At 53.3% G+C, this 27,711-nt stretch overlaps 5 protein-coding genes across 22 annotated transcripts in view; 1 reads left to right on the top strand and 4 right to left on the bottom strand.

Moving 5' to 3' along the window:
* Positions 1 to 27,711, bottom strand: part of LOC119822487 (H-2 class I histocompatibility antigen, L-D alpha chain-like) — a 741,986-nt gene that overhangs the window by 127,583 nt on the left and 586,692 nt on the right. The window lies entirely within an intron of this gene.
* On the bottom strand, positions 3,005 to 15,684 carry Bag6 (BAG cochaperone 6). Of its 17 annotated transcripts, none has more exons than XM_038341805.2 (26): positions 15,419 to 15,684; positions 14,646 to 14,766; positions 12,240 to 12,357; positions 11,946 to 12,142; positions 11,652 to 11,705; positions 11,413 to 11,487; positions 9,882 to 10,117; positions 9,398 to 9,527; positions 8,839 to 9,036; positions 8,420 to 8,672; positions 7,930 to 8,007; positions 7,710 to 7,817; positions 7,479 to 7,591; positions 7,304 to 7,391; positions 6,668 to 6,987; positions 5,814 to 6,105; positions 5,516 to 5,685; positions 5,350 to 5,403; positions 5,128 to 5,230; positions 4,926 to 5,050; positions 4,640 to 4,786; positions 4,486 to 4,545; positions 4,232 to 4,375; positions 4,049 to 4,156; positions 3,441 to 3,587; positions 3,005 to 3,171 (listed from the first exon to the last, which is right to left on the bottom strand). In XM_038341805.2, the coding sequence occupies exons 2-26, from the start codon at positions 14,751 to 14,753 to the stop codon at positions 3,076 to 3,078; spliced, it is 3,522 nt and encodes a 1,173-aa protein (XP_038197733.1). In that variant the 5' UTR covers positions 14,754 to 14,766; positions 15,419 to 15,684; the 3' UTR covers positions 3,005 to 3,075. The 17 variants fall into 17 exon arrangements, with proteins under 17 accessions (XP_038197733.1, XP_038197728.1, XP_038197729.1 ...); XM_038341800.2 differs by lacking the exon at positions 15,419 to 15,684 and adding an exon at positions 15,261 to 15,404; XM_038341801.2 differs by lacking the exon at positions 15,419 to 15,684 and adding an exon at positions 15,261 to 15,404 and having other exon boundaries at positions 7,304 to 7,388.
* Positions 18,547 to 21,074, top strand: Apom (apolipoprotein M). The gene is made up of 6 exons (XM_038341910.1): positions 18,547 to 18,767; positions 18,960 to 19,114; positions 19,364 to 19,443; positions 19,729 to 19,827; positions 19,979 to 20,077; positions 20,946 to 21,074. The coding sequence occupies exons 1-6, from the start codon at positions 18,654 to 18,656 to the stop codon at positions 20,969 to 20,971; spliced, it is 573 nt and encodes a 190-aa protein (XP_038197838.1). The 5' UTR covers positions 18,547 to 18,653; the 3' UTR covers positions 20,972 to 21,074.
* C9H6orf47 (chromosome 9 C6orf47 homolog) lies at positions 21,213 to 23,902 on the bottom strand. Its single transcript, XM_038341880.1, has one exon. The coding sequence runs from the start codon at positions 22,764 to 22,766 to the stop codon at positions 21,882 to 21,884; it is 885 nt and encodes a 294-aa protein (XP_038197808.1). The 5' UTR covers positions 22,767 to 23,902; the 3' UTR covers positions 21,213 to 21,881.
* On the bottom strand, positions 24,713 to 27,644 carry Gpank1 (G-patch domain and ankyrin repeats 1). 2 transcript variants are annotated; one of them, XM_038341870.2, is made up of 4 exons: positions 27,475 to 27,644; positions 26,820 to 26,977; positions 25,849 to 26,543; positions 24,713 to 25,320 (listed from the first exon to the last, which is right to left on the bottom strand). In XM_038341870.2, the coding sequence occupies exons 3-4, from the start codon at positions 26,448 to 26,450 to the stop codon at positions 24,879 to 24,881; spliced, it is 1,044 nt and encodes a 347-aa protein (XP_038197798.1). In that variant the 5' UTR covers positions 26,451 to 26,543; positions 26,820 to 26,977; positions 27,475 to 27,644; the 3' UTR covers positions 24,713 to 24,878. The 2 variants fall into 2 exon arrangements, with proteins under 2 accessions (XP_038197798.1, XP_038197797.1); XM_038341869.2 differs by having other exon boundaries at positions 25,849 to 26,452; positions 27,475 to 27,642.

Raw genomic sequence — 27,711 nt, 5'->3', positions numbered from 1 at the left:
CAGACCTCTGATGTGGGGTTAGTGAAGATCTTTTCCCATTCTGTAGGCTGTCGTTTTGTCTTGTTGACCGTGTCCTTTGCTTTATAGAAGCTTTTCAGTTTCAGGAGGTCCCATTTAATAATTCTCTCGGTGTGTGTGCTGTTGGGGTTCTTTTTAGGAAGTGGTCTCCTGTGCCAATGCGTTCAAGTGTACTTACCACTCTCTCTTCTGTAAGGTTCAGTGTGGCTGGCTTTATGTTGAGGTCTTTAGTCCATTTGGACTTGGGAGTTTTGCGTTTACATCATCTGCTTGATGTGGCTACAGCCTCCCCTGACACCAACAGCAAGGGGACCTGCATGTGACAGGCCTAGGCACTCCGAATGTGTGTTACAGTTGTATGCCCGGTCCTCTATGGGATTAATAGTGGCAACAGTGGCCTGTCTGTGACTTTTTGTTTGTTTGTTTTACAGGGTCTCTGTAGACCAGGCTGGCCTTGAACTCTTAGAGATCCACCTACCTCTGCCTCCGGAGTGTGCTCCACCACAGCCTGGCTTCTGGGACCATAACCCCTTTCTTTTTCTTTTTTTTTTTTTTTCAAGAAAGGGTTTCTCTGTGTAGCCCTGGCTGTCCTGAATTTGCTTTGTAGGCCAGGCTGGCCTCAAACTCACAGAGACCCTTCTGCCTCTGCCTTCTGAGTGCTGGAATTAAAGGTGTGCACTGCTACCACCCAGCCCCCTTTTCTTGTAACCTTGACTAAAGTGGCTGAAGCTGCCAAGTTCTGCTTGCTGGAACTACTCCCTCATCCAAAAACATTTTCATAACTAGCAGTCTGGTTTTGATGGTTTCTTTTACTGTGTCACATCGAACATAGCTTTAGCAAAGGAGACCTCACAGTAACACTTTCTCCAACAAAGCCACACCTAATAGTGCTACTCCCTATGAGTTTATGGGGGCCAATTACATCCAAACCACCACATTCCATTCCCTAGCTCTCATAAGCTTGTAACAATATAATACAAATACATTTAGTCCAATTTCAAAAGGACCCATATAGTCAATGACAATTGTCTCAACACTGCTTAAAAGTTCAAAGTCTTTTCTGAGATTTGTGCAATCTAACTAATCCCCTATAAAGTCAAAAAGCAGATCATATGCTTCCAACATATAGTGGTATAGAATATTCATTACCATTCCAAAACACAGGTTTGAGTGAGGAAATGTTGGACCAAAGTAACACCGTAAACCAGCCAGGCAAACTCCAAACTCTGTATCTTTAATGATGAGCTCCAACTTTTACCTTTGTTGACTGCAATACTCTTACACGGGTTCCACTGTTAGCAGCTCTCCCATTGCTCTAGGCCATATCCTGACACATGCCTGGCCTCAACATCTTTTTTTTTTTTTTTTTTTTTTTTTTTGCGTCAAGGTTCCGTTTATTGCAAGCAGGGTTTCCTCAGCATCTTTCTTTAGCCATCGAGAGAGAGAGAGAGAGAGAGAGAGAGAACCCTTGCATCTTTGACTCAAAATTCAGAACCATGTGGCTGAAGCTGCCAAGGGCTGGAACATGCCCCCTTGTTCAATTACAACTTTAGCTTTGTTTTCCATGGTTTCCTTCACTGCCTAAAACTTAGCTGTTTTGAAAGTTGTTCTGTAGATGAGACTGGCCTCAAACTCAGATTCACCATCCTAGTGTTGGGTGGGGTCATCAGTCTCGGCTTTAATCTGTTTACCCTTCTGGGGTTCCTTTTCTCCTCAAGTAGTACATTTTGTATTTTTCATTGCTCAGCTTGCTCCTTTTCATTATAGATCTGTATAAGTGTGGCAACAAATAACCAAGCCACACTGTCATTACTGAGCTATCTGCAAATCTTTGTCAAGACTATTCATAAATCTTTTTTTAATATTTATTATGTGTACAATATATTCTGTGTGTGCCTGCAGGCCAGAAGAGGGCACCAGACCCCATTATAGATGGTTGTGAGCCACCATGTGGTTGCTGGGAATTGAACTCAGGACCTTTGGAAGAGCAGGCAATGCTCTTAACCGCTGAGCCATCTCTCCAGCCCTCATAAATCTTCAATTTAGCCTCAGGCAGTTTTTTAAAAGAGCAGAAAGTCACATTCTTCATCAAAATGATAAGCCCATCTCTCGCCAACATATTAATATTCTCTGAAACCTCTTAAGCCAGGCCCCCACAGTTCAAAATACCCCCAGTACCACACTGCTACTGGCACCTCCTTTTCCCTGCTAACGTGGTCCACTAAGCCCAATTTAATATACTTAGCTACTTTCCAAATCCAAAACTCATTCCTCCAAACAAAAGCATGGTCAGGCCTATCACAGCATTACCCCAGTTGTTGGTACCAACTGTGAAGAGACACAATAACCATGCAACTATGGAGTTGGCTCACAGCTTCAAAGACTCAGTTACTATCAACATAGCGGGGTACGGCAAACACGGTGCTGGAAGAGCCAGGGTTCTAAATCTGGGTCTGGCCTGGCCTGCGCATCTCCAGCAGGGACACCTAACAGTGGTTACACTGCCTATGGGTCCACTTTCATTCAAACCACTATACCACACTTTTCAGGTTTCCTCAGCAAGCTTAGTCATCAGGCCTTTCTGTTCCAGAGATCCAGGGACAAGTTGTAAAACGCAGGAGCTGGCCTGAGAGTAGTTTACCTGATGTTACAACAGCAGCCTCTTAAGGAGTTAGGACAAGGGGTGGTGGCAGGTGCATGGGTGCCACAGAATGCTAGGTCTATTCTAGCAGTTTTCAGTTCTTTTCCGTGTGAGACAGGGTTTCTCTGTGTAGCCTGGCTGTCCTGGAGCTTGCTCTGTAGACCAGGCTGGCCTCTGCCTCCCAACTGCTGGGATTAAGGATGGTATCACCACTGCCCAGCTGAGTACCATCTTGATAGGCCTGCACATAATCCATAAGGAGAGTATGAATGGTGTATGTGTACTGGGATTATTTGATGAAATGTGCGAAGGAAATGAAGGTATTCAACACTACCAGACAAAGAAGCCAGGAAAATCCGACTTTTATTTTCTTAAATACTGTGAAGGAAAGGGGAAACGGTCCCCTGGTGAGAAAGCTAGGGGTCGTCAGCAAATGCCCGGTGGGCATTAGGGAAGCGCTGGGGGCTGTAGTTGGGATCTTCCTGCAGTCGTTTCTGGATATCAGACCGGAGCTAGAAAGAGAAAGCACAAACAGGTTGAAGGAGTCCTGGTTTAGCCCTAGGATCCCAGCAAATGCAAAGACAACCCTTAGGATGTACTTCCCTGCCAGCCATGCTGGCAAGCCCAATGGCGATTGCTGAGCCTTCCCAAAGGCCACAGGAAAACCTTGACCACCAACCGGCAGCCCCCACACTACCAATCTCTGAATAGATACAGGGAAGCAGGAACCTGACCCGACCCTCCCAATAGACCATCCCTATTCTGCTGCAAAGTGGGGCACCTGCTGCCTGTAGCTCTCCTGAACCTCTGGTGCCTCCAGGTCCCGGCTCAGGCTCTCGGGGCTTGTCAGGGGCCGAGCTCCGGCTGCCTTAGCTGCCCGGCTCACTGCCTCTGAGAGTAGCAGCTGGGGGCCCTCACCCTGCATTGTCTGGGGACAGGTTGAGAGGGAAAAGGGGATCAACATCAGACCCAGTGCCACCACCCAGTTCACCCTTTCCATTAGTTAACCAGTCTCTATACTAACCAGGGTAGGGGGACAGTCTACATGTGGTTTTAACAGCAGAAATGCCTTCCTAGTTTATGGCCAGAAAATGTTTGATTGCAAAAGAAGGCACCAGCAGGTCAGACCACCTGAGCCCCAGAGTCCGCTACTCCTCAAGGCCAAGCCCATCTTAAAACGGACCTAACCACTTGGAAAATCACAGCTGAGGTACCAGAACTGCCAGAAACAGTAAGATGAAGGTTCATGTGGTCACACCTAACAATCATGAACAAGCCTGACTCCCAAACAGGATTCCTAACTAGATGAAGAAACTGAACTAGCAAGCAAAAGCCTCTAGCTCAACAAGGGTAGTTGATAGAGACATCCTCAGGAAAGAGACCACCAACCTTGCGTCTCTTGGCAGGCATACCACTGAGGTAGGCATCACTCAGGGGCGGCTGAGGTTTCACCTTCCGCTGGCTCTGAATGTCCTGCTGGATAATAGGGACCCATTCCTGGGGAGGAAAGGATTAGAAATAATTCCCACAACTCACAGCTCTTTAGCCCACTGATCACCTCTCGCCACTTACTGGGGGAACGGCAGCTGCCCAAGGCTCTGCATCAGCTGAAGCACTGTCCTGCTCATCTCGAGAACCCCCCTCAGGAGCAGGGGGCGGGGCTCGGGACATGGCTTCTTCTGCTGTTGTTCCAGGGGCTGGAGAAGCATTCTCCCGCTAGAAAGCAGATGGCAGGAAAGTCCAACTTCAGAATTCTTTGCCCCCAAGCCCTTTTTCTTCCAGCCATCTATACATATCTGGCCTGCCTTTCCACCTCTCCCTGGTACCTGAGGTTCAGGAGAAGTTCTTTCTGCTCCCTGAACTTCCATTGGCTCTTCAGGAAGGGCCTGTGGAATTAGACAAAGAAAGGAGCTGGTGGTGGTGGTGTGGGAGGAATCAGTCCATCCATCTCTCCAGCTTCCTTCCATCCCGACTCCGTACCTGAGGGGGGTCGCCGACCCTGCGCACGTATCTGAGGATGGCATCAGGGCCCACAGGCATGTGCTCCAGGACCACCTGAAGCCTCAGTCCCATCATGGTCGTCAGCCAGCTCACCAAAGACGGGTTCACTCCACGAGACATGCGACGCTGAGGGTTAGAAATCCCATTTGAACTTTCAACCTGTTCGTGTGATATACATCTACGCAGCAGGTGCAGTGTCTGGAGAGAAATATCAACACTACAAGACAAGTAACAAAGAAGCGCGAGACCAGAGAACTGTGCTTACAATCCGGCCATTGATGACGGCAGCAAGCTCCATCTGCTGTCCCCCCAAGCAGTGCAGGTTCAGGGCCAAGCACTCAAACAGGCCCTGGTTACACAGTTCCAGCAACCGGGCTCCAAATCCACTGTCTGCAAGAAGATGCAGAGGGCCCATGAGTCTGGCAGTCCCGCACAGCCAGCACCCCTCCCCGGCTGCCCCGCCTCACCTGTGCAGTGCAGCACGTGAGCAGCAATGCTGTTAAACTGCTCCTGAAGAAACTCTAAGTTCGTCCGGATGATGTCCACACCTGGTTGAACCTGCACCAAAGACTGAGACACAGAAAGAACTCCAAATCAGGACCTTGAGGATCTAGAAGGTGGAGGCAGCAGGGACCCCCAGCCTCCCCGCCCAAACCTAGACATGAAGAAAACACACAAAGGATACTCACAAAACTCTCCCTCACATATTCCTCCAGGCCAGTGATCAGTGTGTGGGTTGCCATCTGTAGAGGAACGTCATAGCTCAGGTTTAGTCCCACCTCACTGACTGATGTCAGGGTTAAGGAATGGAGGTGGGGAGCAAGGAAAGATCTGGGGCATGGCGCCTTCATTTACCCGGATGTTGCCAGGCGTGGGCTCCTGACCACCCAGATAGTGCTGGTGGAAGAAAGCTCGCAGCTGAGGCTGGAGCCGCTGCAGGGGCTGGAAATGCCCATGCAGAAGCATCACCACATCCACCATTGAGAAATTCTGGCACAGAAGAGAGAGCAGAGCTCCAAAGAATCCTAGGGAGAGGGTGAGAAGTGAGCAATGGCCTTTACCTCCTAGCCCAGCCCTAATCCTTAGTACAGAAAGGCTAACTACCTTTCCACTCTGCTAGTTCCCAAGACTATAGCACCTCCATTTTGCTTACCAAGAGCCCCATCAGCCCCAGGCTCAAAGATGTTGCTGGACCCACTGAGGCGCTGGATGAAGGCGGCAATGCTCTCGCTGCTGCCAGCCCGAGCCCCCAGGGAGCCCAGGAGGGAGCTCAGCACGCCCTGCACCACCGAGGTGAAAAACTCTGGTGGCAGGCTCTCAGGACCCAAGCCTCCAGGACTCCCTGCTCCACCAGAAGGAGACCCTGGTGGGGGTGTGGTCTGCTGCTCTGGGGCAGGGGGTGGGGGTGGAGGAGGGGGAGGGGGTGGAGGGGCAGTCTGTGATGCCTAACAGAGAAGGAATTAAGAACAGAAGACAAAGACACAGGGTCAAGAACAAAAAACTCATCAAGAGGGCGCAAAACAACAGGCCTGGGAGAAGGGGAGGGAGCTAAATTCTGATCTTGACTTTAAGAAAAACAAAAAACTTTTTATCACTATATTTAATATGTATGGTATTCTGCCTGACTACATCGGTTAAATGTGTATGCTTGGTTCCCATGGGGACCAGAAGAGTAACCGATCCCTGGAACTGGAGCTGCAGATGGTTGTGAACCACCATGTGGGTGCTAGAAATCAGATTCAGGTCTCTCTGCGCGAGCAGCAAGAGCTAGCTTTGATCTTAACTTCTCAAGCCAGAACACTCAGGGACAGACACTCAGCCTCGCTGCCTCTGACCTGGTCAGAGCAGGAAGCAGGCAGTGCTGACTTTTAGGTGGGCATCCACAGATCTTCAGGTCCCGTCCTCTCTTACGTCACTGTCAGCTCACTAAGGATATTACTTTGCAGTTACAGAGCGGCAACAAAGACCACTGCTTTCCTGGGCTGGGGCACAAGGACAGCCACTTACCTGCAAGAAGTCAGTCATGCCCTGGAGAAAAGCGGGCACACCGGGCATTGCAACAGTGATGGTGGGAGAGGCCAGGCCAGGACCGCCAGCCCCGGGCCCTGCAGGCCCCAGCAGGTTCCCCAGGAGCTGAGAGAACTGAAGGTCGGCTGCAGAGGGCTGTGGAGGTGGAGGCTGGGCAGGACCCCCAGGAGCAGGGCCGGCAGTTGTAGCTGTGTTGGTGGTACCAGCACTAGCGGACGCTGTAGCTGGAGCTGGTGCAGGAGCAGGGGCAGGGGCTGGGGCAGGGGCTGCAGCTGCAGCCATTCCTGGAGTCCCCTGAGCTGTCAAGAACAAAAAAAACAACAACAACAACAAAAAAAAAGTATAATTTGAACAAAAACCAGATTACAGCTGCCTTATCCTGGCCTTTCCAGCAGGAAAACAAAAACTAAGAACTTCTCCAAGACATACGTGAGCAGGACAGGCCGGGTCATCAGGACAGCTGTCATGTACAGCCCTTTCCAAAATCATACTCAGTAGCCCAGGCTAGCTTAGAAATTATTATAAGTCTACAGTCTAGGATGTCCTTGAACTCACAGTAACCCAAGCTGCAGCTGGAAATACCTCAAGTTTGAGCTAGAAAAGAACAGGACTCACCCACAAGGACAGGCTGCATAAGAAGTTGCCCCACAAGGCCGCTCACCATCTGGGCCAATGAAGTGTTTGTACCCAGCCCAGTGCCCTGCTGGGGAACAGGAAAGAGATTCAGTCTTGTCCCTCCCCTCTCCCACAATCCTCCAGTATTTTCTCACTGGTATTTTCCCCAACCCACCAGAGTCCCAGAGACTGGAGGACCCCCAGGATGGGAAGGCCGAGCCTGTGGAGGAGTGGGTCGAGCAATCACCACCCGAGTTGGTGCTGTTGGGAAGCCAGGCACTTGCTGTCCTGTGGGTACAAAGAGAGACCAAAGAGGGCTGAGGGTTCAGTCCTTACCAGCCAGCAGACAGGACCCACCACCATTAACTAGGCCCCACCTCCCAGGCCTCCCCTTCCAGGTCATTACCTGCGGCCGCGGAGGCAACAGCTGCCACCATGGCCTGATGAGTGATCTGGTGGGCGACGGCGTGCATGAGCTCAGGGGGCAGGGAGGGCAGCTGGATGAGGGTGGAGCCTGGGGGGTGGGTCTGATGTAACCTTGAACCTGGACCACTTCACGCCACCCACTCAGCCCTACCCCTTTTCTACCCAGAGCTCTCAGCCTGCTCCGATAGCCTCATTCTTACCCAGGGTCTGTCCATGACCAGGAGGTCCCAGGGGACCAGTGGGAGCACTCGGGACACCACCGGGCTGTGATCCAGAATCTGAGCAGGGAAGACAGGAAAAATTAAAAAGGGCAGAGCCAAGGCTGGGCTGTACCCTCCTGAGATTATCCGTTCCCCAGGCCCCCAGAAACCCTGCCCTGTCCCCCACGGTCTCTCTCCACAGACCCAGGACAGAGCCCCCCCTCCCGTCCCCCACGGTCTCTCTCCGCAAACCCAGGACAGAGCCCCCCCTCCTGTCCCCCACAGACCCAGGACAGAGCCCCCCCGCTCCTGTCCCCTACGGTCTCTCTCCGCAAACCCAGGACAGAGCCCCCCTCCTTTCCCCCACGGTCTCTCTCCACAGACCCAGGACAGAGCCCCCCCTCCTGTCCCCCACGGTCTCTCTCTGCAAACCCAGAACAGAGCCCCCCCCCCCGCCCTGCTGCTCTGACAGCAACGGCCCCTGGCTCACCTTGAATGTTCATGTGCATCATGACCACAGGTTCCACGCTCTGGTGGGAAATCCGGATGACCCGTGGGTGGCTGGCAGCTGAGGGTGGAGCTGCCCCAGGCGGGGGGGCTCCTTCAGTTGATGGATCAGCAGTGGAAGAAGACGGAGGCAGGGATGAGGCCTGGCCAGGACCCGGGGAAGCCGCCTCCGAGCTGGGGGCTGGTGGAGGCCTAGACCCGTTGCCTGTCATGGTCACAGTAGTTCCCACATTGATCTGAAGAGATGGATGCAGATATGAGAACAATGCAGGGGCTGAGAGCCACCTCTAAAGATTCCCGATACTGTTTCCCCAGTTCTTGCTCCAGAGCCTCCCAGCTGTCATCTGGGTCACCCTCATCTCCCATGCCTGTTCTCCCTCCAGCCAGGCTCCCTGAACCCACCTGAATGGGAATGGCTGCCTGCTGGAGCACCATGGGAGTCGTGTAGTGAGACATGGGCCGCACCACGTGCAGATGCCGTGGGGGTGCACAAGCCAGATTGCAGCGCAGGTCAGACAGTGCCACAAAAGTGTTGCCCAGCAGCCGGAGACTCTCCCCGACCAAGTTGATCAGCCTCTGGTCCTCCTCACGGCCCTCATGCTGTGCCCAGGGCAAACCCAGAAAAACAGGAAATTAACACTAGGGATGATGGCTCCGGAGGCTGCCACGTGCTCTGTCTTGGGAAGCTTCTACATCAACTAAAGCTTTTCAATTTTCAACTAAATTCTATTCAGTAACATAAACACTTTTCCACAAGACACAGCAAAGCTTTAGTAACCACACAAAACCTTCCTCACCCTGTACACGTCCTAAACAACTGGAGACACAACAGTCCACAGACTGTCACCACCCCCATCGAGGGCACTTCGCTAACACTGAGGACAGTGAAGAGCTATCTGCATCTTGACCTGTGGCTTCCAGGTACTGGGCTACTGGGCGGGAAGGCCATCCCAAGGCTCACGTTGTTGTTGTAGTCTGTGGTGGCGGCAGCGCCGAGAACCTCACAGTAGCGCTGCAGGAAGGGCTGGAGACGGCGCTGCAAGCGCTGCAGCTCCTGGAGCACCTCCACATGCTCGGCAGGGGAAGGGTGGCTGCAGGAACACGGGGCAGTGAGCTGAGCTGTCCTCCAGGGCCCTGCCAGCCCCCAGGGATTCTCTTTGCAGAGAATGGAGAAGAGAAAGCAAACTGCTCCCATGTCCCAGCATGGCCCCGTGCAGAGGAGCCAAAAAGAGCTCAAACCAGACCAGGCCTCTACGAAGCACAGGTGGAGGCATTCAGAGCCTCCTGCCTCAGTGCTACACGAGCAAGCGCTGACCTTTGACCACGCCCCTCCCCCATCATTAAGACCCTCAGCAACCACTTTCCCCCCTTCGTATCTTCCTGGTCCCAACACCACACCCATGACCACTCCTTCCTGGTCCCCAAAGGTTCCCTCCATCTCTCACTTGGGCGTATTTGTCTCTGGAGCAGGTGTTGGACCCGCTGGAGCTGGGCCAGAAGGGGTAAGCTCTGGAGTCTGGGCTGGGGTGCGTTCCTCCATGTCTTCTGACTCCATGGGCTCTCGAGGAGGTGCTTCACTTTCGACTGGTTCTGATGGTTGTGAGCTCAAGGCTGTCTCCGAGGCCACAGTCGGCGTCTGCGGGGGTGGCTGACTGGCCTGTGCTTGGGGTCCCCCTCGACACTGAATGTGGAGGAAGTCGGGACACCAAGGATAGGATGAAATTACTGCTGCTGAGGGTTATGCAGACCAAATAAGTCAAGAATGGAGATGGTGCCCCACCAAGGCTCCCGAAGGCAGGGCTGGCAGAAGTGGGGTGCACGGGAACCATTTGTAACCTTTACAGAGTAGGGACCGTGCTTTCCTAACTTCCAAAACAAGGAGAGGAAATGGCCACAGTGTGGCTATGACAAAACTGATAGTCAGGGTATCCCCACCCTGAACATGCTGATAATTAAGGAATTTTAAAAACTGCCTGGTAGTGGCAGCATAAATGTTTAATCCTGGCACTCAGGAGGGAGAGGCAGGCAGATCTCTGTGAGTTCCAGGCCAGGCTGGTCTACAAAGCAAGTTCCAGGACAGCCAGGGCTACACACAGAAACCCTGTCTTAAAAACAAAACAAAACAAAACAAAAAGAAGAAAGAAATTTTAATATATGGCATGCAGCCTTGCATGGTGCCTCACACCTCTAATCAGGGCACTTAAGAGGATGAGCTAGGAGACACACTGAGTTCAAGGACAACCTAGGAGAGACAGCTTAAGGGGAAAAAAAGGGCTACTTCTCTAAATGCAGGGAATCTATGGCATTATCTGGCAAGTCTGAAATGAATTCTCAGAAACTGGCATCAGGACTGGCATCAGCACACAACACTGGAGCATGCCCATAAACCTCACCTGAGAAACTGAGGCAGGCAGCCTCGCAAACAGACTTTCTTTGCCTAAAAGAACTACATAGAAAAACTGCTGGGCAGTTGAGTCTCACGGCTTTAATCCCAACAAGCAGGAGGCAGAAGCAGGAGAATCTCTAAGAGTTCAAGGCCAGCCTGGTCTACAGAGCAAGTGCCAGGACAGGCTCCAAGGAGAAATCCTGACTTAAGAAAACAAGAAAGAGAGAGAGAGAGAAAGAGAAAGAGAAAGAAGGAAGCCAGGTGGTGGTGGCACAAGCCTTTAAGCCCAGCACTCAGGAGGCAGAGGCAGGAAGATCTCTGTGAGTTCGAGGCCAGCCTGGTCTACAAGAGCTAGTTCCAGGACAGACTCCAAAGCCACAGAGAAACTGTTTTGAAAAACAAAGAGAAAGAAAGAAAGAAAGAAAGAAAGAAAGAAAGAAAGAAAGAAAGAAAGAAAGAAGCCGAGCGACCCAGAGTAGGAAGGCAGATTCCTGCAGCTGCTGTGACTGTGGCCAACAATATTCTTCCTGCCAGACCATGAGAAGAGAGAAGAGAAAGGAACTATCGAGCCTGGCAACTTGCCCACTCACCTCCATCCGGGACAGGAGGGTCTGGATATCCCTGATCATGTGTTGAGCCATCACCAGCCGTACCCGGGGCTCACTCTATAAGGTAAGGAGGATGATCAGGGCAGGGCTGAGACTAAGCTGTGAGCTCCACAACATACTACACCAGCTCCCAGGCATCTCCTCAGCCAGGCTCCCCCCACCCACCTCATGGCCTCCTTCTCCCAGATCCCCTTCCCTGACCCTCCCAGGCCCCTCAATACCTGAATTGGGGCCTGTTCCATGTTGATGTGAACATCCACAGCAGAGCCGTCACTCTGGGAAAGGGTAAGGGAAGTTGCTCTGGGAGAAGCCACATACTAAGGCCTCCATACTGCCAATTCCTTTTCTGGAGCCCCTACCCTCTTTTCCTCAAAAACTGAGGCCACTATAGGTCAGAGGGTGTTCCAAACTCAAGGCAAGCACTCAAAACACCTGTCTTCTACACTCCCTACAGCTGCCATCATGAGAGCCACTCTCCCCAACAAAACCCTCCCACACGAGAAACACAGGCTCACAGGAAGATTGAAGGTTCCAACCATGACATAGCTGTTGGCATTCCGGTCATGAACAGAGGCCCCAGGCCCCCGAGTGCCAGGCAGGGGTGCCCCACCATGAGTAGCTGAGGCAGACCCTGTCCCAGAAGATGCTCCAGACGGGAGCTGAGTCTGAGGAGGAGCCCGTTCCACCAGGTGGATAACTTTCCCCCCAACATCTGCAGAAGAAAAAGAAATGCACACCAAAACTTGTCAGTAAAAACCCACGGTCTCAGACAGCAACCTCAACCTCAGGCAGCTCCCCCAGGCCCTTACTGTATTCTTGGAGCTTCTTATCGTCTTGCAGAACCCGGCCCTGGTAGATGAGCCGCTGTTTCTCAGAAGGAATGCTGACGGAGGCAGCAATGTGCTCCTTAAATTCCTTTACATTCATCTGAAAGGACAGTCATGTGTCGGAATCAGAAAACCGAAGGAAGAAGAAGGAAGAGGGACACCTGACTGCAGGTGCTGAGTGAGGACAAGAACAAACAGTGTCACCAGCCAACTGAACCAATAGGCAGGTATTTATCAAGCCAAAACCAAAACAAGACAAACAAAAACCCCAAACAGACAGTAAACAAAGCTAGGTATGAACGGGAGGAGGGAAAGGCTCAGAGGTTTGGAGCTGACACCAACTCTGTGCTTGCACAGGACACAGGACCTCAGTTCAGTCTCCAGCACCCACACCGGGCAACAGTTCACAACTACTGGTGAACTCAGCTCTAGGAGACCCAGTGTCTTTGGCTTCTATGAACCCTGTACCACAGGCACGCACATACCCTGCCCCCACAAACCAATATATAATTAAAAATAAGCGGGGAGTGGTGGTATATGCTTCCAGCACTTGGGAGGCAGAGGCAGGTGGATCTCTTGGGAGTCTGAGGCCAGTCTGGACTACACAGTGAGTTCCAGGTAGACAGAGCTATGCAGAGAGATTGTCTCAAAAAAAAAAAAATCCAAATAGTACCCATAATAACAACAATAAATAAAAATAAATCTTACAACAAAAAAGGCAAACAGCTCTCCCTTTCTTTTTGACGTAGTATCTAAAAGGTGTACTCCCTTTCTAAATATAAAACCATACCAGGAGCTCACAACTATAATCTAAAGCTAAAAACAGGTGGGTATTGTGGCACAAGCTTCTAATCCCATGGGGGCAAAAGCAGGTGGGTCTCTGTGACTACCAGGCCAGTCGGCTACAAAGTGAGACGCTGACTTAAAACACAGAACAAGGGGCTAGAGATGTCTCAGAGATTAAGAACACTTGTTGCTCCTGCACAGGACCAGAGTTTAATTCCTAGAACATGGAGGTTTAAAACCATCCATACAGAACAGTAGGTGCTGTGACTTCCTAACTCCCAGAAGGAGAGGAAAAGGTCACAGGGCCTGATACCCTCTTGTGACCTTCTTGGGCACCAATCACACACATGGTGCACATTATACTTGCAGACAAAACACACATAAAATAAAAATAAAACTCAGGCATAACGGCACATGTCTTTAATCCCAGCACTTGGGAGGCAGATGCAGGCAAATTTCTGTGAGTCTGAGGCCACCCTGATCTACACAGTGAGAACCAAGGCAACATGGGCTACACGGTGGGCACACTGAGACCCTGTCTCAAAAATCTTGCCGAGCAGTGAGTGGTGCTTGCTTTTAATCCCAGCACTCAGGAGGCAGAGGCAAGCAGACTTTTTCCCCGAGGCAAGGTTTCTCTGTCGTTTTTTTTGAAGCCTGTCCCGGAACTTGCTCTGTAGACCAGGCTGGCCTCAAACTCAAGAGATCTGCCTGTCTCTGCCTCTCAAGGGCTGGAGTTAAAGGTGTGTACCACCACCACCCAGTACAAGTGGATCTCTGAGTTCAAAGCCAGCCTGGTCTACAGAACGAGTTCTAGGACAGCCAAGGATACACAAAGAAACCCTATTCCAAAAAAAAAAAAAAAAAAAAAAAATCAGGTATGGTACACACCTAAATGTGGCACAGACAGTGGAGGCAAAATGGCCAGGAGGTCAAGACCAGCCTGAGATATTGTCCCCACCCCCCAGAAAAGAATCTTCCTAATTAGAATTAGACAAATGACTCTCGGTAAGGGACAGAACTAACTCCCATGTACACCTACTCACAAAAGCATATGTGATGTTTCAAGTGTTTTAGAAAAACATGAAAATGACCAACTCATGATTTTATTTTTCCTCAAAGGATTATGCAGTAAAAACAAAGATAATTGCGTCCACACCGCACCTTACAAGCTCAAGGGATTCAAACTATGCCCCAGATACCGGCAATTCTACCTAACAGTGGATGAAAGCAGGTTTCTGTGTACTCTATGTAGTAAAATCCTGTGAACAAGTTGTTTAAAAAAAGAACAGACACACCACACTTGTCTGAGGTCCCTATGCTGCTTCCGGTCCCAAAGGCCGGAGTCATGTCTGTTCCTTCGGGCCGAGGTCCGCCCAGGACAGGTAGAGATTCCGCCTATTTTCCCCCCGCTTCACTGAGCCCCATCAAGGTGAAGACAGACGGAACAAAATCTGCCCCACTCAACAGTAACCACACCTCCTCACTCAACAAGAACATCAGACGTTCTATCCAGGAAGGGACAAAGGCGGCAATGACAAGAAAATCGGGCTCATCCCTACAAGACAAACGGGGCATCCGCTCTACAAAGGTCCGCTGTCTCACCTGGGCCCCCACAATAAAAGTCCGAGTCTGAGAGTCCAGGGTCTTCACCAGCACCTCCAGGCTGTCGGGCTCCTCCATGGCGGTACCGGTACTATCACTCGGCTCCATGGCCGACAGCTCTCTAAGGAAGAACGGGGGGAGGGTGTTTCGCTGTCGCCCGCACTGTTTTATAGACACGGAAGACTCTCTGGACCCAATCTCCGCCCCAATCCCTTCAAAGTTTCTCATACATAAACACATAAATCCATCCTCGCCCTCATCCCTCCTCTCTGATTCGGGGGCACGGGAAGAGAAGCACAAAGGGCAGGAGATCGACGGCATAGGGAGGTGAAGGACGAGAGGTGGGAGGGGCTCCACGATGCCAATCACAATAGGGAGAGCCAGTTGGGCTAGGAATCGGGGAAGCAAGCACGAGACCGATCGGAGACCAGTGTCATCACCGGTCGCGACCGAGCAAGCGCCCGCCCGAGAGATCGGGAAATCCTAGGACAACGCGAGGGGGAGGGGAAGGAATGGGGGGGGGAGGGGAGGGTCGCGCTGGAGTCGGCGGAGAGAGTGGCTTCGCGCACGCGCGCCACCACGACCGAACCCGCCTAAATCACCACGGACACTCACGGGAGCCCGGACCGGCTCGCTGACCGCCCCCTCCTTCCGCCTCCGCCTTCCGTCGGTGTTGCAGCGACACGACTTAACCCACACGCGGCCAAACACATACAAACACACATACACAGCCCACCACCCCGTGGCTCCGCCCCCCGACTTCCCCACGGTACCGTCACTTCCGGTCTCCCCCAACCTGGCACCAAAGGCCACTTCCGTTTCCCCGATCGTATGGGGGGGGGGAATCTCGAGGCGGTACTTCCGGCTTCCCCAGGCTCCCCCCAATTTACTTTTGTGGGGCACGATGAGAAAGTCCACAGCCCCAAACAGTGAGTTTCTAGGGGGCGAGACGGGCCGGGGTCGGCCTAGATGGGAGGGAGCCGGACACCCCGAGGAGCCGCCGCCGCCGCCGCCGCCGTCGCCCGGGGACTGCACTGCGCCTGCGTGAGCCGCGCTGCGCGTGCGCACAGTTTAAGGACTTCCCCGCCCCCCCTCGGGCGGTGTGCGTTTCTTCCCTGCGCGCGCCGGTGCGCTGCGCGACCCAGGTGGCTACTCCAACGCCTGAAGATAAATTACTGAGTGTTGGGAGATGGCTGCCCCTATTTCGAGAGACGCCGCGGACGCCTATAGGGCACTTGCGGGGACTGCACCTCATTCATCTGCGTCCGTCCGTGTGTGGACGGGCGGAGAGCGTTTCCAGGCACGCTCCTAGCCACCTAAGCCTCGGCACGGCCCCGGGTCCTCTCGTCATCCCTGCGCTGCCGGAAGTCACTCTTTTTTCCCTGGACGGTTGGGGCGTCCCGTGGGCTGGGTGTCCGGTCCTGGCGGGATTGTAGACTCTGGGGCGTCATCTCGTCTTTGGTTGAGAGCCCCCGAGGGAACTGCATGCTCTAGGATAACTAAGCACTTTACTGCTTTTTAAATGTTTGTAAAAATAAATAGACAAATAAATAAACGGAGCCGGGCTTGGTGGCGCTCGCCTTTAATCACAGCACTCGGATCTCTGTGAGTTCGAGGCCAGCCTGGTCTACAGAGCGAGTTCCGGGGTAGCCAGGGCTACACAGAGAAACCCTGTCTCAAAAACCAAACAAACAAAAAACTCTTTGGGATCGGATTACAGGGCAAGAGAAGGGATTGAAGTCTGTCCGCAAAGGGGGTTGCTCAGGGCGGGACGCTTACAGTTTCTCTGCCGCCACCCCCACTTACTCCTCCTAGGTGCCGGTGCTGAGAGAGATCCAGTAAGCATTTAGTAAGCAGTTCTTCGGTGCCAACCTGTATGATAAAACTCAGTGTGTTTCCTGAATTGCCTGGAACTCATAATGTTCTACACCGCCACCGTCCAGTGCTGGAATTAAAGTCGTGTGGTACCCTGCCAGACTATGTTTAAGTGCTTTTTTTCCCCCTGAGACTGGGTCTCACTGTAAATCTGGCTGTCGTGGATCTCAGCTCCACCTGCCTCTGTCTCCTGAATGATTGTGACCTTGCGTCTGCCACAGCATAGCATAAATGTGGAGAAACAACGTGCTGGTGTCCTCAGCTCCACCTGCCTCTGTCTCCTGAATGATTGTGACCTTGCGTCTGCCACAGCATAGCATAAATGTGGAGAAACAACGTGCTGGTGTCCGCTTCCACTGTGTGGGGATCTAGTGATCCAAGTCAGGTCCTCAGGCTTGGCTTGCTCCCAAGCACCGTCACCTGCCGTGCCATTTCCCTAGACCCAGAGTTGAGATTTTTATTTTAAAAACTTAAAGGGCCTGCGTGGTAGGGCACCTACTTGGCAAGCCCAAAGCCTTAGGTCCTACACACAAACCTGATCATTACTACAGTAGAATAATCAAGCCTATCATCATCCACGTTTTTGCGGTTGTTCTGAACAAGTTAGTATTAGGTACGTAACCAGGGGTGGCCTGATTGGCAGGTAAAGGGACTCTGACCAGCTTGAGTGTGGAGCATGAGCCTGGATGGCTCTGGCAGGCCTTGCCCTTCTCCCCCATTCCCTCTGCCTTGCTGAAAGCCATTAGATTGCATTCCTTGAGCTAGCTGGCAATGTCTATTCCCTTATTTGGCCACTTCCTCCTCAGGCTGACTACTAAGGTCCAGCTATCAAAGTACTGAAGTTCAGCAATCAAAGGCCCCCTTTGGCTCAGCTAATGAACCTGCCTAATTAAAATTAAACACCTCATCCTAACATGGAGTTTCCCTTTTTACCTTTATATATATGTTTTTGCTTTTTCGAGACAGGGTTTCTCTGTGTAGCCCTGGCTGTCCTGGAACTCGCTCTGTAGACCAGGCTAGCCTCGAACTCACAGAGATCTGCCTGCCTCTGCCTGTCTGGGATTAAAGGCGTGGGCCACCACTGCCGGGCCATTTTTATGTATATTTGAGCTTGAGCCTTGAGGCTCTTCAGGAGAAGACAACATTTATGTAAATAAATCCCACCTCCTTGCATCTGCATTACATTTTGTTCCTGACAATCTAGCAACCTACCATTTAAAACCTATAACCAGCAATAGCAATAGCAGTGGGTGCTTTGTAGTTACTTCGACAGTGGATATCCACTTCTGACTTGGGGTGTACCTGATCTCATGCAACTCAGAGTAATGAATTGCCCGTTCCACAGACGGAGAAAACAGTGTGGGAGATTACTACAACTGTCCCAGGCACTGGGGGTGTGGATGATGGCTGCTCCTGAGCATGCCTGGTATGCACAGAGCTCTAGGTTTGATCCCCAGCACAGGAGGGGGAAAAACTGTCCCTAGCCCAGCGCTGGTGGTTCATGCCTGTAGTCCCAACACTTGGAAGGCAGAGTCCAGCCTGGTCTACAGAGTGAGTTCCAGGACAGCCAGAGCCACGTAGTGAGACCCTGTCTTGAAAAAAAGAAAAAGAAAAAAAAGAACCCCAGCGACTGACTGGCGCCCGTTCTAACACTTATCAGCTTGTGTTGCAGTGGTTTGTTTGTAAAGCTGTTTTTCCGTTTCTTAAAAAAATGTCCCCCAGGATTAGCCAGTTCCTGGCAAACAACGGAAATCCCCAAAATCTGCCAAGTGAATGAATGAAAGACCTAACCCAGTCACTTCTCAGAGCTTCACAGACAGCAGAACTCCTAGTCAGATACAGGCGGGAAGACTGGAGCTTCTACTGTAGGGCTCTCCTCCGGACACCTCAGAGTCACTGGACATGCCCGCATATACTGTAGGGTGAATGCATCCGGAAGAGGGGGAGGAAGGCCCCAGTGCTGTAGCTCGGCTAGGTTTGGGTTGGAAAACAAGGCTGGAGTTACTTATTAGCAGGTAAAAGGGTCAAGGGTCGAGGCAAGGGGGCTGAAAGCAGAGCGGACTGAGCGGCCAGCGGAGAACAGTTAAGGCAGAGGTCCCCTCACCCGCAGACAGCAGCTCTCTCCTGCCCGAGATGTTCCACCAAGTCTGGGCGGCTGTGCTCTACCTCTACGGCCTTGTCTTTAACTCCATGAGCCAATGCCCTGAGCACAGTCAACTCACAACGCTGGAAGTGGGCGAGAAAGAGGTATGGACCGGGGAAAGGGAGACCTGAAGGAGAAGCTGGAGGCCATGGGTGGGTAGCTCAAGATGACTAGGGCATGCTGGGAAAGGAGGGGAGAGGATGAGGGCACCAGAACCTCAGCCCTGACACTTGGTCTGCTGATGGAAAGGCTGGACCCACTAATTCACCCTCTTGCTCCCTTCACTGCCTCTCCAGTCCCCAGATCCCCACCTGGGCACGTGGTACTTCATCGCAGGAGCAGCCCCCACCAAGGAAGAGTTAGCGACTTTTGACTCGGTGGACAATATTGTCTTCAACATGGCGACCGGCTCTGCCCCAAGGCAGCTGCAGCTTCGTGCTGCTGTCCGCACGTGAGTGTTGAGGGAGCAGAGGCACCACCGGGTGTGTTCTCTGCCCAGACTGCAGTCACCCCAGCCGGAGTCCTTGCCTACTGAACTCAATAGCTTACAAGTCGCTTTCTGCTGATAGAATGGGCCTAGCTCTCCCTTGGCAGCTTGAACCCCAAAGAGCTGGGTGTGGGAAGGGGTACGATGGGAAAAAAGCAAAGGTTGGTAGTGTGGCTGGAAGACACTCCCATCTTTCTACTGCCACCTCCGCAGGAAAAACGGGATCTGCGTGCCCCGGAAATGGATATACCACCTGACTGAAGGGAAAGGCAACACAGACCTCAGGACTGAAGGTTGGTTCTCACCCGCCCTCCCTCCGTCTACTCTCCCTGGGCCGTGTCCCCCTCCGAAGTGAGGATTAAACCCAGGACCTCTTGCATGCTAGGGAAGCACACCATCACTGAGCTATCCCCAGACCCCTGATGGTTGGTGAACTAACCCTGTAGCCCAGGCAGGCCTTGAATGTGAAATCCTCCTGCCTCAGCTTCCTGAGCAGCTGTGATCACAGCCCTGCACTACTAGGCCTGACTCAGCTTGGTTTTGCATCTGTCCTCACAATCCTTTCCCAATCGTGACAGGCCGCCCTGACATGAAAACAGACCTCTTCTCCAGCTCGTGCCCAGGGGGAATCATGCTGAAAGAGACGGGCGAGGGGTACCAACGCTTTCTCCTCTACAGTGAGTAGGGATACAAGGCCGGAAGAGGAAGGCCAAAGGATCTCCCTTTCAGAACAGGCTGGGCTGATCTTCACCAGGTCCCTTAGGGTGTTGGGGGGCAGGGCTGAGAAGCAGGAATGTTGACTGGCCTGGCGGCTCCCTGTCCTTCCAGACCGATCACCACACCCTCCGCAGAAGTGTGTGGAGGAATTCCAGTCTCTGACCTCCTGCTTGGACTTCAAAGTCTTGTTGGTGACTCCCAGGAATCAAGGTGAGGGGTCGAGGTCTCCCAGAAGAGGTCTGTGGGTGTTGTCAGCAGAGGCAATCGCCCAAGGCAGCCGTTACCAGGGTGGGCACATTGAGGCCTCTAATTTTCACAGGCTAGAATAGCACCAGGAGGTTTTGGCTAAGAGCTGTGGAGTCACCAAGCAGGGCTCTGGGTGACTCTGGCTCAGAGGTTAAGAGCATTGGCTTCTCTTCCAGAAGTCCTGAGTTCAATTCCCACAACCACCTGGTGGCTCACAGCTATCTACAGTGGGATCTTATGCCCTCTTCTGGCATCAAGGTGTACATGCAGATAGATCACTCAAAATAAATAAATCTTATTAGAAGAGGGGGGGAGCTTTTGGTCAGTGACAGAGGCAGAAGAATCGCCACAAGTTTGAAGCCAACCTGATCCCCACAGTGAGTTTCAGGACAGCTAGGGCTATGTAGTGAGACTGTCTCTCAAAAATAAAAATAAAAATAAAAAGAGGAAAATGGTAGCTTTCTGAGTCTTTAGAGCAGAGACTCTCAACCTGCCTGACACTGTGACCCTTTAATAGAGTTCCTCACGTTGCTGTGACCCCGAGCTATACAATTCCTTTTTTTTTTCTTTTTTTCTTTTTTTTTTTCTAACCCTAACTCTAATACAATTCCTTTTGTTGCTACTTCATAGCTAACTTTGCTACTGTTGTGAATCATAACGTAAATATCTGATCCGCAGGAGATCTGACATCCAACCCCCACAAGGGGTCACAACCCACAGGCTGAGACCCACCACTTTAGAGACTAACGGGAGCAAAGGGTAGAGAGAGAGAGAGAACCTTATCCCCAACCCATTCCGCTCACTGGGCTTCCTCTCCCTCCTCCTGTCACAGAGGCCTGCCAGCTGTCCAGCAAGTGACCTGTCACTTCCATCTGTGTGGGGTGGGAGCTGAGCTGCGAGGGGAGACTTCGGAAACTCTCCACGCCCTCTCAAGGATAATAAAGATGGTTCTCAATCCTCATCTCTGGAGTTTTGTCTGCAGACGTCAGTCACTTCTCCATTTTGGCACGCCCCTGCCCCAGAAGGAAACCTCTGCCACCGGCAACTGTCTGGCATCAGGAAGGACACTGAGCAGCACCTCTCAGACCACGCTGGTAGATTTAGGATTTAGTGTAGCACATTTATTGCTGAGTGAACAAATCCCTAGCACGAGTGGGGATGAGAGGCACTGTGCTCCCCCGCTGCTTGGCACAGCCCTTCCGAACTGCTCCTCGCACCCTTGTGGCTTGCCATCCCTGTCTCTTCAGGATCTCACTGAGTACCCGACCCGCCCTGCAGGTACCACAACACCTGGAGCCCCTTCTACAATCCCTACCTCACAGCCCCACTCTCCTAGGTGGCTCTGATCCTAGGATCCAAGGGAAAGCATGGATCTCCTCATTACCTCTTAATGCAGAGCTCTATGTCCGCTTCTGGCCTCTCCCACTCCGGGGACTGGAAAGGACCCTTCGGCCTTCATTCTCCACCATCACTTTTATTTTATTTGTTTTGCTCTTTAAAAGTGGGGGTGTGGGGGAGATTCGAGGTGGTAATTTAAAAGAAGGTGGATAAATGTAAAAGGAAGCAATAACAACAGCTGGTGACTCAAATGGGGACATCCCATTGTCCATTCCCAGACACCTAAACAGCCCCAATCTGTCACCTGTGCCTTCGTGCTCCTGAGTCTCCTCCCCATCCCTGAGGTCACTGTGCTTACAATCTGGGTTTCCCCACCTTCCTCCCAAAGGCCACGCCACTATCTTCACCCTTTGCCCCCACCCTCACCCAGTCACAGCACCCTCCCTGGACCTTCCCTTGGCTCCTTGGCCTCCCTCCCCTGCCCCTCACTCTCCAAATCAGTGGTCTCCTCATCCTCAGTAGGTTCCCGGAGGCTGACAGCCAGCACCAGGGCCTGCAAGAGGCCAAAGAGGCAGGCAAAATGCAGGGGATGGGCAGTAAGTAGGCTCAGCACAGCGTGGAGCCCATGGAGGGCGGCCAGGAAACATAGCAGCCCGTGTAGCCAGAGCCCCACAGGTCCTCGAAGGCCCACAGCGTCCAAGATAGCTCGAAGCGGCCTGGAGCACAGAGCCAGCAGGGCTGAGGCTAGCAGCTCGAGCAGGTGTAGGGTCAGGTTGCTGGAGATCTGCAGGTACTCCTCTGGGTCCCGCAGGTAATGTGAGGGAGCCCCTGGGTCCCCCCGGAGCCAACGCAGGAGCTTCTGCCGGCGACCAGGTTTCTCCAATAGGGCTTCTGGGCCGGTGGTGCCTAGTCCTCCTGGGGGTGGCACTCCAAGGTTCTTCACGCCGCCTGAATCCACAGAACCCCCTTCCAGTTTAGGAACGGCTCCTCCAGCCTCCAGTCTCACAGACTCTTGAACGCCAGAGGCAGTCTTGTCCCGCTTGAAGGAATCCTTTCTTCTGCTCCCAAGTTGATCCACTTGGACCTCTCTGCTCGACTCTGGAGCAGCCCCAGGGATCCTTGGTTTCCCTGAGTCCTTGGTCTTCTTGAGAGGCCCCACATCTCCCATTGTCTCTGGGGCACTGTCCCAGTCACTCCCAGAATTCTCGGGGGAACTGTCCACCCATCTGGGTTCTGGGGCAGGCAATCCAGCCTTTGTTGATTTCCTGCGGCCCCAAGGTCGAGGCAGCCAGCCACCAAGCCTTCGCAGGAACATGACTGAACTGTATAGTGAGCCCCCACAAATCTGCGACCGCTTCCTGACTCTGCTTAAGATTCTCGGGATCTCCTCAGAGGCCGGAATCTGTTCTGGTTCAGAATAGGTATCTGCTTGGTGATGTCTGATGTCGTCCTAACTCAGAATTTCAGAAAGAGCTCATGCAGCCTCAAGTGTGGTAAATGGCCTGCCTCCTTGTCAGTTTAGGGGAAAAGAAATCCATCTGCCACCCCCCACACTCACAGACTTCCAGGGCCTTATAAGGCCAGGATCACCCCCACAATGTTCTGTTTTCAGATTTCCTTCCCAGCGGTCAGCACCCTAAGTTTCACTCACCAAGGCCACACCCCAAGGTGCCCCCAAAAGGGGAGATGGTGCTCCATCGAAGAAGGAAGGTACGTGGTCCTGAGTCCTTCGGTCCTGAATTTGAGGAGCCTTAAACCGCGCTGCCCGAGGGGCTCAAGGAGCAGGAAGTCCCAGGTGGGAGGAAGCCGGGATGGAAGTGTCCAGCGAACTCCTGGCGGTTACACACATTCCTTAACTTAGGAGGCTCTCGGTCCACAAAGTGGCCCCACTGTCCCGCGAGGGCGCAGCTGAGACGCGGCCTCCGCAAGGTCAGAACGGAGACGTCCTTGGAGAAGGCAGTCGCGAGGCACAGTGCGGGCCTCCCCGGGGACCCGGGCGTCTGGGCGCCGCACGCTGCGGGTAGCTCTGGGGCCCAGCGTCCGGGGAGCGGCCTCCCGGAGCCGTGCGAGCCCGGAAGCAGCTGTAACCGGGCCGGGAGGGACCGGCGGGGGCGGAGCCCGGCCACTCGTGAGGCGGACCCTGCAGAACGACCTCCCCCGTAGCCCCCGCCATTCACTAGCGCAGGCGTAGAGAGAGGATCACCTAAGCCAGAACCTGAATACAAGCCCAGTTCTGCTCTTCACCGCCCACCTCCGACTCGGCGCTTCGGTCCTTGGTTTTTGTTTTAAAAGACAGAGATTCCCTATACGTGTAGCTCAGGAAAGACTTGGGCAGATATAGGCCAAGCTGGCTCTGAATTGGTTCTTAGCCTCTGCTTCCCTAACGCAGCACTTCTAGCTGCCCTGTGGTTCTGCACATCCCCCGCCACTCCTCCGTTTCTCACCTACCACTTCACGTATTGCTGGTCCAGAAAAGTAAATAACAGGAGCCACGTGACTTAAGCAACTGCCCTTTGCCCTTCGTAACAGTGATTTGAAAGCTTTCACGTCTCTAGCACTTGGTATGAGCGTCCCAAGTGAGCGTGGATGCCAAGCAGGAAAGAAAAATGTCGGGGAAAGTGGTGCCTGTTTTCAGGGAGTAAAATGGAGTCTGGGCTGTCTGAGGAGGACTAGGACTGTAACTCCAGAAGCACTTGTGTAGCAAGTATGACGCTCTAGGTCACATCCTCCACATTGCAAGGCTGTGTGGGGGTACACACCTTAGTCTTAGCATTCCAGAGACAGTAGGAGCTACATAGCAAGGTTGAGGCCAGCCTGATCTACATAGCAAGGTGAGACTGTCTGGAGAGAGAGAGGGAGAGGGAGGGAGGGAGGGAGGGAGAGAGAGAGAGAGAGAGAGGTCATCTGAACTTCGTACTAGTGAGGTCAGAGCTCTCCAGTACCAGTTAGGATGGCACACAGTTTGGATAATGTTAGGCACACTGGTCAGTTCTGTAGGACTTGACTCCCCTATCATCAGGCCTCAAGCTCAGAACTTGAGGGTTTGTGACACGGCATACATCACTGGATTGGCGGCCCAGAGACCCACTGAGAGGAGCCTTGCACAGAGCTGGGCAATTCCTACTTCAGGGAGGTTTCAAAGAACAGATAAAGTGCAGCCAGGCAGGCTAGGGACTCCCTTATCACCTGCAGAGCTTGTCCTTCGGCTGGGGTGACTTTCATGTGACTCAGATTTGCCCCAATGCAACAAAGTAAACAAACCACAATGAAGGAAGTTTATTTGTCTCCCAACTCTCAGTCATTCTCTCTAAAGCAGAGGCCAAGAGCCAGAACCCGAGGGTCTGGCATCTGGGCGGATCCCAGGAAGTAGAAGTCCAATACCCAGGCCAGGGGCCCAAGTCCAGCAAATGAAAGGCAAGCCCGCTGGTCAGAACTCAAGGTTCATGTACAGTCTCAGATTTCGCTCCCAGGCTCTGTCCTTCTCCTCTCTCTTTTTGTTCTCCCTCTGACTCAGTGTGGCAACTCGAGGCACCCTCTCTCTCCCAGACACAGCCCGGGTATCCCGCGCTGGGAAGTGCGTGACTCGGGGCTGGGGTGCAGATCTGTAGCCAAGTCCTTCCTGGTCCCGCTTGAGGACAGTGGGAATGGGGTTGGCACGGCCTTCGCCCCGGGGTCCTAGCCCCCTTCCTGGCTCCCAGCCACCCCTCAGCAGCAGCCTGAAGCCAGGACTGGAGGTGGGCACCCCAAGGGGAAGGCTGGAGGACTGGGGGCTCCTGGACAGGGACAGCAGGTGGGCAGTAGATGTACGGTGGTTGGAGTCTTCAAAGTGGGCACCATAGTCCTCACAGAACCGGGAGGTGGGGGGAGGCCTGCAGAGAAAGAAAGAAGTTACAGGGAAGGAAGGAAAAGCAGACGGCCTGAAGCCACCACTGTGTGGAACCTGGTGGGCAGGGCAGCCTGCTCCATGCTTCTAGATTCAGCGTCATCTGTTCTGTCTCACATTGGAGAGTGACCCCAGGTCTGCCCAGCCCAGCGTTAGGCAAGTCTCCACCGGCCCCTCTCCATCTGCCCAGAGGGACTACGTGGGGCAGTTAGGGAGACCGCGAGCTCTTAGGAAGAGCGAGCAGAGCTGGTGTTTTCTAAAGTTCCCGCTCTGTGAGAAGCACGGTTTCCGCACTGACCCTACTGCAACCCTGAGAAGGCATTTCTACCCCCACTTCTCAGACAAGGATTGCGGTCCGAGACGATAGGCTGACGTTGCAAGGACACGCACAGAGACCCTGCCCCCTGCCGCTCTGTGACGTGAACGAGGTACACTGGAAGGTGGGGAGCCCCTGTGGGGGTGTCCAGGAAAGGAGAGCACAATGCAGACGGGTATGAGCTAAGCCCCTCCTCACCGGTTCTGGTTCTCAGGGCTCCTTGTCTCCCCAGGACTCTCTCTGACCATGCGGGCTACGTCAGAGAAGCCTGCTTCTTCAGCCAGCTGAGCAGCGTCTCTGCCTCCCAGCTCACAGACTCCTACCCAGGCGGCCCCTCGACCCAGGAGATAGCGCACAGCTGCCTCCTGGCCTGCTCTGGCTGCGCACATCAAGGGAGTCCACCAGAAGGCATCGCGGGTATTGATGTTCCCTCCGGCTCCCCCTGCCTCTCGAGGTTCCAGCAGCCTTCGAAGTTCTGTCACATCCCCATTCTGGGCTGCCAGCAGGATCCACGGGGTCATCTTGTCTTCATCCTCAAGTGGTCTTCCTTGCCTTGAGGCTCCTGCCGCAACATCCCTCGTCATTCTCCTTCTCTTGCTCTTTCTTCCCCCGATAGGGTCAGCTCTCTGGGGCTTAGGGGAACTACTCTTGTCCGCGATTAGAGCCTCATAGAAGGCCCGGGCTGCAGCCCCATCCAGGACAGGCTCTGGCTTCTCCGGCTGTGGCTGCTGCTGCCCATCCTTCCAGAGGTCGCTGGAGTCAGTGGCTGGAGTAAATGTGATGAGGGATGGCCTGGACATGGCTTTGGGGAGAAATGAGAAAGGCTGAGACAACCAGTCAACTTTTCAGGTCGCCATTGTGATGAGCAACGCCACCTCCAGGGGCCTGCTGGGCTGAGAAAGCAGAGAACTAAAATGGACCCCTAGAATGACTGCCCAGATGTTAATAAATTTTCATGAGGCCATGGTAGATAAGGCTCTCTGTAGAATGCTTGCCTTGTACTTGGGAGGTCTGGGTTCTATCTCTAACACAAGAAAGACAGAAGCAGTAACAGGAAAAAATATTCCTCCAGACAGTTGTCTAGTGGCTCTGCATTCCACTCCCATCTCCCTTCAAACAAAAAAGGCAAGCTCTCTCTGAAAACATTTTTTGCACCCTGTAGCACATACCACGTTAGGAAACACCGGCTTGACCTTTTAACTCTTGCTCAATCTTATTTGGGGGGTCTCCTTTTCCCAAATAAAAACAGGCGTGACATTATTCCGGAAGGTTTCCAGGGGAAGGTGTTGCACTGTCACTTCCGTACCGCAAGATTCCGTGTTGCAATCTGCAAGAGTTGACGCACTCAAATAGTCACGTGGCAGGAAGACGCATGAGCAGCAGCAACAACAACAAAACACACACACACAAGGTTCAGTTTCCCGCGCTGGAACCGTCCCAAGCATCCGCGTAAAGCATCGCGTGCCCAGGTAGCGCGAGGACCCAGGGGGACCTGTCGGTTGGGGTCCTACTTTTCCATAACGCCCCCACAATGCTCTTTGCCACCCTCGACGTGGTCCCTCCCGCTCCTAGCTCCTCTTCTGGAGCTGGGAGGCCACGCTCTGCGTTTAGAAAGGCCCTGACCCGTGACATGCCGAGGAGCTGTGCGATGAGATAGCACCGCCACGGTGCCTCTCATCACATACTTAGGGTCCACTCCAGCCCGAGGTCATGGAGAAGTGCAAAGGGCCGAGCGGCAGAATGGCTGGCGCCACCACAGGTTAGCGCGCCCGCCGCACAGCTCTCCAAGCGCCCGGACCTAAGTCGCTTCCCACCGAGCCACACCTCTACGCATGCCTGATGCTGGGAGACCGCTGCCGCGGGCGTGACGGGAAAAGCGGGGTCCCCCGGGCGGAGCCGCGAGGGAGCGCGGCAGGGAGGACGCCCCGCTGGCGCCGGCCCCGCAGCCGAGCGAGCCTAAAGCGCCGAAGACTATATTTCCCAGGCTTCCTGGTCGGGAAGCCGCGGCCCCTGGCTTCCGCTTCCGGTGGCGCCTCCGTTCGCCCCGCCCCCAGGCGGCTT

This window comes from Arvicola amphibius, chromosome 9 (assembly GCF_903992535.2).
Source record: "Arvicola amphibius chromosome 9, mArvAmp1.2, whole genome shotgun sequence".
In the NCBI taxonomy this organism is placed as follows: Eukaryota; Metazoa; Chordata; class Mammalia; order Rodentia; family Cricetidae; genus Arvicola; species Arvicola amphibius.
Note: the sequence above shows the minus strand (reverse complement) of the source record. Positions and strands in the feature narration are given on the sequence as shown.

Coding starts and splice junctions, on each gene's coding strand:
- Bag6 (XM_038341800.2), bottom strand. CDS start 15,370: ATGTGTGTTTGTATGTGTTTGGCCGCGTGTGGGTTAAGTCGTGTCGCT. Junction 7,592..7,709: donor TGTTGCCTCCGCGGCCGCAG/GTAATGACCTGG, acceptor TTGTACCCACAG/GACAGCAAGTGCCTGGCTTC. Junction 4,546..4,639: donor GGGTCGGCGACCCCCCTCAG/GTACGGAGTCGG, acceptor CTAATTCCACAG/GCCCTTCCTGAAGAGCCAAT.
- Apom (XM_038341910.1), top strand. CDS start 18,654: ATGTTCCACCAAGTCTGGGCGGCTGTGCTCTACCTCTACGGCCTTGTC. Junction 19,115..19,363: donor CTTCGTGCTGCTGTCCGCAC/GTGAGTGTTGAG, acceptor CCACCTCCGCAG/GAAAAACGGGATCTGCGTGC. Junction 20,078..20,945: donor GGTGACTCCCAGGAATCAAG/GTGAGGGGTCGA, acceptor CTCCTGTCACAG/AGGCCTGCCAGCTGTCCAGC.
- C9H6orf47 (XM_038341880.1), bottom strand. CDS start 22,766: ATGTTCCTGCGAAGGCTTGGTGGCTGGCTGCCTCGACCTTGGGGCCGC.
- Gpank1 (XM_038341870.2), bottom strand. CDS start 26,450: ATGTCCAGGCCATCCCTCATCACATTTACTCCAGCCACTGACTCCAGC. Junction 25,321..25,848: donor AGCCCTGAGAACCAGAACCG/GTGAGGAGGGGC, acceptor CTTTCTCTGCAG/GCCTCCCCCCACCTCCCGGT.